The sequence below is a fragment of the Amblyraja radiata genome, chromosome 17, assembly GCF_010909765.2.
Source record: "Amblyraja radiata isolate CabotCenter1 chromosome 17, sAmbRad1.1.pri, whole genome shotgun sequence".
Lineage (NCBI taxonomy): Eukaryota > Metazoa > Chordata > Chondrichthyes > Rajiformes > Rajidae > Amblyraja > Amblyraja radiata.
In genome coordinates, this window is record NC_045972.1 from 50084221 (window position 1) to 50096695 (window position 12475).

Genomic DNA, 12475 nt, shown 5'->3' on the forward strand with positions numbered 1-12475 from the left:
CTTTGTAAAGGAACACCCAATGTTATAAAAATAAAATGGCATCTGAAATCAGGAAGTCAAAGTGTAACACTAGTGGGACTGCACTGCTGAAGTTTGCTCCAAGTCATTAAAGTTCGGCGACAATTAGGCCTTTTTACACTGCAGCTGATTAGTGTTGTTGCCAGATCAACTAAACCTTGAAGTAATTTAATCTTAGCATCTGCAAAGGTCAAACTTGGACGATTCAATAACTCAAGAACTATTTGACAGGTTTCAACCAAGCATATCCAAAAATCAATACTCTAAAACCATGCCCATGATTGTTAAACCCTGGATTCAGAGAAAAGGTTGTGGCTCTGGAATATACTGTTTAATTGCAAAAGTAGTATAACTATACAGGGATCTAAAAACAGCTTTTGGTGGGAAGCTAAAATTATCCATGTCTCGCAAGTGTTAGAATGACAGACAAATCACTGAAAAACAAACAAGTAAGATCTTGCTGGAGAAACCAGCAGTTCATGGTGAACATGCAACATTAGCTCACATAGATGTCAGGAAGCTTAGTACAACTGCACTAGCATACCTGAAGGTGGAACGTGCAATACACAAGAGTCCAGCAGCAGAACTACAGATTTACTGAGTCACTAGGACATTGACTGAGAAATCTGCTGAAGTATGCTGCACTTAGTTCAGGATATGCAAGCCCATTTGAATGAATTTTATGTGGTTGAGTAAGAAGACCAACTTATTTGCATTTTTTTGTTTCAGGATTTTAATAACTCTAGCATTTTTAATGAATTCTGATGACACAAAGCTGGGTGGCAGTGTGAGCGGTGAAGAGGATGTCAGGAGGTTGCAGGGTGACCTGGACAGGTTGAGTGAGTGGGCAGATGCATGGCAGACGCAGTAAAATATAGATAAATGTGAGGTTATCCACTTTGGCAGCAAAAACAAGGGGGCAGATTATTATCTCAACGGGGTTAGGTTAGGTAAGGGGGAGGTGCAGCGAGACCTGGGCATCCTTGTACACCGGTCACTGAAAGTTGGCGTGCAGGTACAGCAGGCAGTGAAGAAAGCTAATGGAATGTTGGCCTTCATAACAAGAGGATTTCAGTATAGGAGTAGAGGTTCTTCTGCAGTTGTATAAGGCTCTGGTGAGACCACATCTGGAGTATAGTGTACAGTTTTGGTCTCCTAATTTGAGGAAGGACATCCTTGTGATTGAGGCAGTGCAGCGTAGGTTCACGAGATTGATCCCTGGGATGGCGGGACTGTCATATGAGGAAAGATTGAAAAGACTAGGCTTGTATTCACTGGAGTTTAGAAGGATGAGGGGTTTTCTTATAGAAATATATAAAATTATAAAAGGACTGGACAAGCTAGATGCAGGAAAATGTTTCCCAATGTTGGGCGAGTCCAGAACCAGGGCCACAGTCTTAAAATAAAGGGGAGGTCATTTAAGACTGAGGTGAGAAAAAACTTCTTCACCCAGAGATTTGTGAATTTATGGAACTCCCTGCCACAGAGGGCAGTGGAGGCCAAGTCACTGGATGGATTTAAGAGAGAGTTAGATAGAGCTCTAGGGGCTAGTGGAGTCAAGGGATATGGGGAGAAGGCAGGCACGGGTTATTGATAGGGGACGTTCAGCAATGATCACAATGAATGGCGGTGCTGGCTCGAAGGGCCGCATGGCCTCCTCCTGCACCTATTTTCTATGTTTCTATGAAACAGGCCCATCGGCCCAGCGAGTGTACACTGACAACTGATTACCCGTTCACACTAGAGCTACGCGATCCCAAGATCTCATCCACTACCCGCATACCGGGAAAATTTTAAAGACGCCAATTAACCTACAAACCCGCACATCTGTGGGATGCGAGGGGATGCGAGGGGAAACAAGAGCACCCGGAGGAAACCCACACGGTCACAGGTGTAAACTCCATACAGACAGCACGCAAGGTCAGGATCGAACCGGGGTCTCTGGTGCTGTGAAGCTCTACCAGTAACGCCACTGTGTCACTATGGTTATATTAAAATAATAGTGTCTGACTGAGCAACAGCTAGTTCTTCTCAACAGGAGCACAAGCAGCTGATCATAAACACAGTTGCATACAATGGGGAAGAAGAACTCCAACTAGTAGAGCGTTAACGTAGAGAATATTGTATTCTGGGCCTGTTCACAGACGCAGTAAATTACCCATCTTGAATCAGGTATATTACAGGGAATAAAAGATAGAATTCAAGTATTCAGCTTCCCCATGTTATTTAGACACTTTAAATCACATTCCTATACAAGTCAAATTTTCCAGTGAAAAATGCTATTTTGAATCAATCACCTTATAGGCTCAATATGGACATTCACTTTGCCATATCCAAACATAGAAAAATAGGTGGAGGTGTAGGCCATTTGGCCCTTCGAGCCAGCACCCCCATTCAATATGATCATGGCTGATCTAAAATCAGTACCCCGTTCCTGCTTTCTCCCCATATCCCTTGATTCCGTTAGCCATAAGAGCTGAATTTAACTCTTGAAAACATCCAGTAAATTGGCCTCCACTGCCTTCTGTGGCAGAGAATTCCACAGATTCACAACTCTCTGGGTGAAAACGTTTTACCTCATCTCAGTCCACTAGGGGCGCCGCATTAATGATAGCCTCTGCCTACAGTCTGTCTGTTTTTCTATCTTTTTTTAATTTTTAGTTTGTTTAAAAAGTACGTGTTGGAGGATTTTTTTAGTATTTCTATGTGGGGGATGGGGGTAGGGTAAGGGGGAAATCGTTTCTCAGTCACTTCCTAGCAAGGATGTGACTATTCTCCGAGTCGCATCTTCTTCCCCCCCGCGGCCTACCAACTGGATTGGCCTGGCCTTTCCTGCCAGGAACCGGACCAAAGCTTCAGCAGCGGTGCAGCACTGAATTCACGGCGGAGCAGGCGATCCTTTACCTGGATCGCCGTTTGAAGCTCTGGAATGTTGGGCCTGCTGCTTCAACATCGCAGAGCGGTGGTTTGCAGAGCTTCCAGCGCGGGCAGCGCTGACTTCAACATCGCGGAGTCCTGGGACCCCTTTGCCGAGGGCCGCCAGCGTGAATCTCCGACCGCAGCCTGTGGACTTCGGGAGCCGCGGTCTCCGGTAGGAAGTGCCCGATTCGGAAGTCCAAGCCGCTGAGAATGTTCTCCCTTTCTGACGTCGGAGTTCCATCATCCGGCGAGAGGGCCTGAACATCGGGCCGCCAGTACCAGCGACAGCAAGGGGTTTGGGAGGCCCCCGACCACGGGTGAACAACAGAGGAGGATGACTGAACTTTGGTGCCTTCCCTCACAGTGGGAAACTTTGATTCAGCTGTGTGGGGATGTCTAGGTTAAAGACTATCGTGTTCTGTGCTCTTTTTTATTCGTATGGCTGTATGGTGACCACACATTTCACTGTACCAATTGGTACATGTGACAAATAAATGTCTCTTGTCTCTTGTCTCTTGTCTCAGTCTTAAATGGCCTCTCCCTTATTCATAAACGGTGATCCCTGGTTCTGGACTCCCCCAACACCGGGAACATTTTTCCTGCATCTAGCCTGTCCAATCCCTTAAGAATTTTATACGTTTCTATAAGATCCCCTCTCATCTTTCTAAATTCCAATGAATACAAGCCCAGTCGAGCCATTCTTTCTTACTCTATGTCAGTCCCGCCATCCCGGGAATTAACCTGGTGAACCTACGCTGCACTCTCTCAATAGCAATAATGTCCTTCCTCAAATTAGGAGACCAGAATTGCACACAATACTCCAGGTGCAGTTTATACTATCATTAAAGGACACAAAGTGCTGAAGTAACTCAGCAGGTTAAGCAGCATCTCTGGAGAATATTTTGAGTCGAAGCACTACTTGAAGAAGGGTCTGGAGCCGAACGTTACCCGTCCATGTTCTCCAGACATGCTGCCCGACTTGCTGAGTTTTACCAGCATCTTGCGTTTTCCTTAAAATTCCAGCACCTGCAGTTCCTTGTTTCTTTGTTACTGTTTGTTTTTCTCCCACACTGGAGTCGCGTGGTTAAAACTGCAAAACAGCTGAAGCATGTCATATGGTCATTAGGGGTAGGAGTATAATTAGGCCATTCAGCCCATCAAGTCTACTTTGCCATTCAATCATGGCTGATCTATCTCTCCCTCCTAACCTCATTCTCCTGCCTTCTCCCCATAACCTCTGACACCCGTACTAATCAAGAATCTATCTATCTCCGCCTTAAAAATATCCACTGACTTGGCCTCCACAGCCTTCTGTGGCAATGAATTCCACAGATTCACCACCCTCTAACGAAAGGGATTCCTCCTCATTTCCTTCCTAAAAGAATGTCCTTTAATTCTGAGGCTGTGACCTCTGGTCCTAGACTCTCCCACTAGTGGAAACATCCTCTCCACATCCATGTACTTACAAAGCTGCAAAAATTGCGACATTCAAGGTTTATAACCGAGGTTGGGGGTGGGAGATTGCAATCTTCACGTGGTCCACCGTTACGATGAATGCAATCAACCTGGCGTGCACAAACAGAAGATCAAACAGAACAAGTTGTCTTACAACTTTAGGCTGTGCACGCCATACGCAGGAAGAAGAAGACCGAGGGTGACTCACGTTTTTTCCTGTGGTCCACCAAGCGAGCAGCTTCCTTTGCAGAGCACTTTGCAAACCAATTGTCACCTAGTAAAACAGTGACTTCATTTGTGTGGATTAACTGTCCAGGCATCAATGCAAGTGGGCCAAGTGGTACCTGTCAGAACAACATTTAGTAAACAGAATGGTTTATGCCAGCAAGTATATCTTGTCATGGGCCAAACGTGTAGTTTAAAGATACAGCATGGAAATAAGCCCTTCGGCCCACCGAATCCACGCTGACCATCAATCATCCATTCATGCTAGTTCTATGCTATCGAACATTCTAATTTTACAGAAACCCATTAACCTGCAAAGCGGCACATCTTTGGGATTTGGGACAAAAGCAGAGCACGTGGTCACACGGCAAACGAGTAAACAAAACAATATATATATATTTTTATAAAAATCAACTAAAATTCTATAAAGGTTTTCTGCTAGAAAAATAATAATTTTGAATAATCTCACTGTACCCAATGCGCCCAACTGACAGAAAAAAGCATGGTTGTTTTAACAGAGCTGAAAATTGAAAACATCCAATTTCCCAAAGATGTTCTCATGCCTATCAAATTTAAGTTGCTGCAAACCATGCAAAATATCAAACTTTGGTTGATTATTAAGGGCCTTTCCCACTTATGCGATTTTTACGGCGACTGCCGGCACCCGTCATAGTCGTAACAGGTCGCCGAAAATTGTCAACAAGTTGAAAATCCAGCGGTGACCAGAAAAAGGTACGACTCTTTGGGCGACTACTCACGACCACACAGGCGTCACCCCGCATTCATAGGTTAATTGGCCTCTAAATTGTCCCTGGTGTGTAGGGAGTGGAATGCAACATGGGATAACTAGTGTGAACGGGTGATCAATGGCTGGCGTGGACTTGGTGAGGTAAAGGGCCTGTTTCCATGCTGTATCTCTAATCTCTAAACTAAACTAAAATTTCAATTCCTTTCAATCCCCCAAAACCACAAAGTGCTGGAGTAGCTCAGCAGGTCAGATATCTCCTCTGAAGAACATGGAACAGCGATGTTTCTTCAGACTGATTATGGTAGGGTAGAGAAGAAACCAATCCTGGTTGGTAGCAAACTAATGTCGATATTAATTACCATTGAGCAGCCCCGCCTGAGCCCGAGTTAAACAAGATTATGCTCAACTGCAACACTTATTGCATACGAGTAGACTGAAGTAGCTCATAAACTGCACTCATGCATGAAAACTCGCCGGGTGGCCACTGTAAATCTAACTCAGAGAGTCAGCTTCTTATGGAGCAGAGAAAATTAACCAAAGATCAGTAATTGCCCATTTTTAGTGCGTCTCAAAATACCGTAAATGACGCCAATATTAAATTATGGCTTAAACCTATTCTAAAAAGATAAAATAATAATGGGTAGATATTTTTGTGGATTGTGCAAACAGCTATTTTGTATTTTATAAGAACCAATCAAATTGTTATCTTAGGGTGGAAATCTCAAAGCAAATTGTTTTCTTCCTCGGAGACCTGCATCTTTGTTCGTTTCCACAGCGCTCAAATTTCTTTGTCTCCTCCCTCCCCCACTAAGAATAGCATAACTTGGTATATGACAAACAGTCTCGACAGGGAAACCTGGAGTAGATTGATACTGCTCCAGATTTAAACTGTCCTAAAGTCAATAGCAGCTGTCATGAGGAAGAAACAGAACACAATTTCCCTCGGTAGGAAAGCCTTTCAGGATTTCATACTCACCATTACATCATAACACAGCTTATCAGGTAGAGTCTTGAGCCTTTCTTGAAGTGCTTCATAGTCATTTTGTACTTTAACCCTAAATATTAAAACAGTCACATTAAAAAATGTTAAATTGCACTCAAATCTGAATAATAGAAGTACAATGTAAATTATAAATCCATGTGACTTGACTTGTTTTTATGACAGAAATTATACATTAGTGATCACACCAATTTTGAAATTGATTGAAGCTTGATTGGCAACAGATCCTCGTGGGATTTGTATAAAATTCGTGAATTTTGTTCAAATATAAGAAGAACATTGTGAAAAATGTTCTTAAATGATAATATGCTGATAAACAAAATAATTAATCAGCAGCCATTCAAATTGTGTTGTTGAAGTTTAAGGATTGGCCAGGACATTGCACAATAACTGAGCTCTCTGGACATGACATAGATGAATATATCAAATTCTATCAATGTAAAATGGGTCAATGGTAAATTGAAACCCCATTGGGCTACTGATACTCCATCAGGTGGTTTTGATCAAAAGCTTACAGCTTAAGCAGGTAGCGACACCTGTTTAACGGCTCAGTAGAAGATGGGTCTTGAAAGGTGCACCTCCCTTATTCCACTGAAATGTCAGCCTTAATCATCTTTAGAAACTTAATGGTGCTTGAAAATAAAAAGTTGGTAACTTAAGAGCTAAGGCTTCTACTGCCAAGCTACTAAGCAGGGAAAGAAGATTGCTCCAATAACTAAATATGTTTCTTAAATCTTCTTGCAACAAAAGAATGAAACAAATAGTAATGATTGGCAACAATATGAGGAGACACTGTCCACGGCAAATGGGACCAGGAATCCCAAATGCCTTCTCGGCTATCCTGTGCTTGCATTAAAGATATCGTCAATAGTGATTATTTGTCATATGCACAGGATATGCACTGGAACTAAAAAACATTATGAAACACCAGTTATTCTAACTAAACCAAACCAAGATAGTGCAAAAATAAAAGTACATCGAGCAACTCGAGCAGTGCCTCATGATCGTTATAGAAAGAGTATAAAATGGAAGATAGACACAAAAAACTGGAGTAACTCAGCAGGACAGGCAACATCTCTGGAGAAAAGGGATGGGTGAAGATTCAGGTCGAGACCCTTCTTCAGACAAAATGGAAATTGCACTAACATGGAAATGAACAACGATGATTAAACTGGAAATAAACATCTGAAGGCATTCAAGGTATACAGTGAGAATATCAATGGTTAACTTTATCTACAATAATACCAGAAATATCCACGTAACTACCTGAGCCAAGTGCATTTTGTGAGTTGAAGAGTTTCGTGAGAGACAAAGGTTCTGATTCATGAATTACAGTCATTAATACTTTGCAAAATAATTAATTGATGGTTACTTGAAGATGCAAGGATAGTACAATGTTAGAAGTCTTGTAATGTTGCCAGAATGTAGATTGGAAACTTTAGATAACACAAGATAACACAAGGAACAACCAAAAAAGTTGATGGAAAGAGAAAATAGATTGAAAAGAAACTGGCAAGAATACAAATAGGAACTTCAAATATTTAAAAAGTAGCAAGTGTGGTCATATGACCATTAGAAGCAGAGAGAATACATTATAATGGAAATAAAATGGAGTACTGACAAATATTTTATGCCTTCTCAATAAAAGATACTAGTCATAGCAGAAGGAACCAAGGAGCTAATAATAGAGGAAATTAAATAATTAACACAAGCTTGGAGAAAATAATGAGACTGAATGCTATCAGATCTCTCAGACGTGTTCTGAAACGGGCAGTTGCACTGAGAATGGAAGCATTTATTGCATTCATTCAAAATTCCCTAGGTTCTGGAACAGCCCCAATGGTTTGGAAGGTACCACTGTTCAAACAGGAGGGTGCGGGAAAATGGAGGGATACAGAGCAAAGGAGATTAGTTAATCTTGGCATCATTTTCGACACAGACATTGTACACAAAAAGGCCTGTTCCTGTGTTGTACTTTTCTATGTTCGATGTTATCCTGGTATCAGTTCACAAGGAAATGCTGGAATCTGTTGGAAAATGATTATTAATAAGCCATCTATAAGACCATTATTAAGCAGCGAAAAGGTGATTTCATAAAAGGTGAATGTTTTTGACAAATAAAAAAATTAGAATAATGGAAGCTGTGGGATATTTAAGATATTTAATAAAGTCTCACATCAAAGACTGTTACACAAAATAGGGGTCCATGGCTTTGAGGTAATATATTAACATGCTTAGAGGAATGATCACAGAAAAGGGAAAACGTAAATGAGGATATTTTGCAGGATATCAGTAGAATCAGGACAGGGGACTCAGCTATATGTAATGACATTGATGAAAGGAAAGGGCCATGAGTAATGTTTCCAGGTTTGGATTATCTACAGCTCCTCAGCTGCAATATTGTTCAATAAAGACATTTTGACAACCTCACAGGTGCTGGCACAGTAGCGTTAAGTAAGGCTGTATCTTTCAGAGAATCCAATTGTTTAAGAAAGCGAGTGTCATTCGGATAAAGTTGCTTCAAAAGGTCAGGATAAAAAGCAATTGTAAATGGAGCGCGCCAGGCAAATGAGACCAGTTAGTCTTGCAATTATCTGTCAGGTAGGTCACTACTGCAATGTAATATCACATAGAACAGCTCGACCATGCAGGACTAATACAAGATCTCAAAGGCACCTGCAGAAAACCACACACCTCTGCTTTCCATTATTAAGATCAATTGCTTGGGTGCAATTACTTCTATTTGAATTGTGTGTGCTTATTTCTAGTATTCAAACCAGTCATTTTACTTTGGAATTTGTAAGTAATTTGCATAGAGCACAACATTCATTAACTATTCGACAAGAAATACTGAGCCAAGTTATTCTGACTTATTTGATCTTCTGTGGTAATATCGGGAGTACTGTAAAGCACAGGAGAGATGCTGCCTGTCCCACTGAGTTACTCCAGCATTTTGTGTCTATCTACAGGAAGGATATTATTGCCTTTAAAATACATACAATACTTAATCTATATGAAATGTACAATCATTTTACATTTACTCAAACACAATGCTTTTATTGACAGGATTTATACCTGACAAGCAAAATCAATTAATATATTAAGAAATGTTGGGCTTACCAGTGTTGGATTTTTTCTTTACAGCTTGAGACCACCTGTTATTGAAATAAACAACTGCTCATGAAAAGCAATATTAAGAATTCGGAAACTGTCCATACTATACTCACAAAAAGGTGCGATTTAACTTAATCCAAAATCATATTAATATTCAAGATGATCTTAATTAAATAATCCAAGTGATTCTACATTAATCCTCATTAATTGAATAATTTAACAGGCCGGAGCAAAACTAGCTCAGCAATGTACACCTAGCAATTTTACTGAGGCCTTGAAATGTTGTTTTGAAGTAACATCTTTTCCCCACTTCCCCTTCATTTGGCAATGGGTTCATTGTTAGAGTGACACCACTTCATTCAAGTGAGATTTTAGGCAAAGCAGTTTGGTCGCTGTTGATTGGAGCAATATGCTCAACCTGTAGGTACAGACATGGCCATATAAAAACACATACAGGGTGTAATTTGATTTAGCACTTCTGACAATTAAAATTCTACAGCATTTTTGGTGTTTGCATAGTTTATAGAAAACACAGACACAAAGGAAATTACTGAATAGGTCTCAACTAAGCATGGAGATATAATCACAGACATATCTGACAAAGATTACATTAGCAACATATTTTGACATAAACTAAAATGGTTCCAAAGTGATATTAGAACATAAATTCTCTATAAATCATGGCAGTTTGGCACGTGCCTCTTTGGGCAATTTATATTAATTATATATTCTGTACAGAAAGGAATCAGAGAATGAATATGAAATTGCTGCGGAAAAAACAAACCAAATAGGCTCTGCATGGCTTAAGAGGGTTCTTTTGAAATTAATGTCACAGAAGAAAGAAGCAAGTCCTCTAACAAAACCAAACAACCTGTATATACTCTAAATTATTTCATGACATCACCTCCATAAAGTCCTTCAGCCACACGATTTGAGTGCTGTCAAAAGCTTTTCTGCGGTAATAATGTACACTGCATATCATGCTATTTTATAAACCATATTCTATCCTTTCTAAAATGCTGAGATAAATAACATCTTGATCAATTTCCGAGTTGTTCTGACATTATTGAACTTGCAGCAGGAAATAACTATAACTAGCCTCAACTTTTGGTAAATGAGAGAGAAAAATTAAATCCAGTATGAATCAACATCCAACAAATCTTACTGCAGATATGGACATCGTGTTATGACAGGATTGGTTCAGCTGCAATACCTTCTGTGATTAAATAGCCTACATCACTGTCTGGACTTGTGTGAAGATTTGTCACTTGAATATGGCACCAAACATTGCGCTGTAGAGAGCAGTATCTGTGGTACCACGAGAAAACTCGCAGGAGGAATAAAAACGATGGATGATGTGAACACATATTGGTGTATTCATCTTATCCAGAGCTTCCCAGAAAGGAAGAGAATAATTAACTTCCAAATATGTAGCTGGGTTGTACAGATTTATGCACTTCCACTAAACAGCCCCGAGCCACCTCACCCCATTTTACCGGTTTCTTTCCTCTCATCTGTCAAAAGAATGAACTCTTTACTGGCCACCAATCTAATTAGTGCAGTGCTTCTCAGGATTCCTATGTGGGAGCACGATAGTTGCAGTAATGTCCTTGATAACTCCGCTAATCTGTATAACACTCCTGAGATGTATTCATTTGCAGAAACACAATAGTTACTACAATGTTCCAGAGAACCCCTCTCTAATTCAGCTGTGCTCAATTTTCCATCTTTAGTCGAAAACACCAATACATAAGCAGGAGTAGTCCTGCAAAGTATTAAAAAGCTAAGCATACACTCAATCCCCGTAAGCAATTGATTTGTTATCCATAGATCCACATACTTAAGCAGTCAACCCTGGTCCCATTTTAAATATTTTCCAGAGGCATTATAGTTAATATAGGAACCAGCCAACGATCCACCTACAATGAATGCATTGAGGTTTAAGGTACCTGGCACCAGAGTGAATAGAGATGTTACATCTGAGGCTCGACTCCAAGCAACTCTTCAAATAACAGAGCATTTGAATGGTTAAACATTTTAACGATAAATGTTAATCTTTTTAAAACATTATGGGGCATTTTTACCTTCATTTGGGGACATCGGAACATAGAAGGGGGTCATACTGTCACCTGCATTTTCATTTATCCAGGGGTAAGTGCGTGCCTTTATCCTACACTGATAACAGGGGCTGGGTGAATACTTCAAAAACTTAATGCCAGTGAAAGAGTTTGGGGAATAATCCTGAGGTTGTGAAAAACAGGACATCTCGGTTGTGGAATTTCAATTACTGTGGAATCTGAGGTAAAGCAATGCTATCATAAGCATGAAGTGGGGTTAGGAACGAAATTTATCAGTATTTCTAATACTACACAAGTTAACTAGAACTATTCTCCCATTCACATTCGACTTAGCTTCAATATAGTATTTATTTACAGCATTGCATTAATGGTATAAATTTTGAATTTCCTTTCCATTTCTGAGTATTAAATATTCTATCTTCCACCTTAAAGCACCAATGAAAAATATTTAAAATATTATTTACCAATACAGTTTCTGGTTGCTGAAAACTTTCTTAAAGGAAGAAATTTAAATGCAGGCAAGAAGATTGAGATGCACGAGATAGTGACATGATCATTTGCATTCAGACCTGGCTTAACTGTAGAATTGTAGAAGACAGGAGGTAGATTGGAAGGCTGTTATTCAGAGTGGAGATCAGTGAGCAGTACAGTTCCACAGGGATCTGTGCCATGTCCACTCTTGTTTGAGTGTCCACACAAGTTTGCAGACAACACAAAAAGTGAATATGTGGACAACGAGGAAGGCTGTCAAAGGATAGAGCGGGATTTAGATGAGTTACGGTTGGCACATGGAGTTTAATCTGGGCAAGTTTGAGGTGTGGCACTTTGTGAGGTCAAATGTAAGGAGAAAGTATAGTTATACAGAAAGTATACAGACCACTAGGGGCGCTGCATTGAAGGCGCCTCTGCCTACCGTCT

General features: G+C 40.4%; 1 protein-coding gene across 1 annotated transcript in view; it reads right to left on the reverse strand.

Annotated features, from left to right (window-relative positions):
- The window catches only part of uri1 (URI1 prefoldin like chaperone), a 37406-nt gene that overhangs the window by 17098 nt on the left and 7833 nt on the right, over positions 1–12475 (reverse strand). The window contains exons 2-4 of the mRNA XM_033036457.1: positions 9486–9520; positions 6342–6420; positions 4601–4736 (exon numbers count right to left, since the gene is read on the reverse strand). Of these exons, the coding sequence (XP_032892348.1) occupies positions 4601–4736; positions 6342–6420; positions 9486–9520 (250 nt within the window). The remainder of the gene's footprint in view (positions 1–4600; positions 4737–6341; positions 6421–9485; positions 9521–12475) is intronic.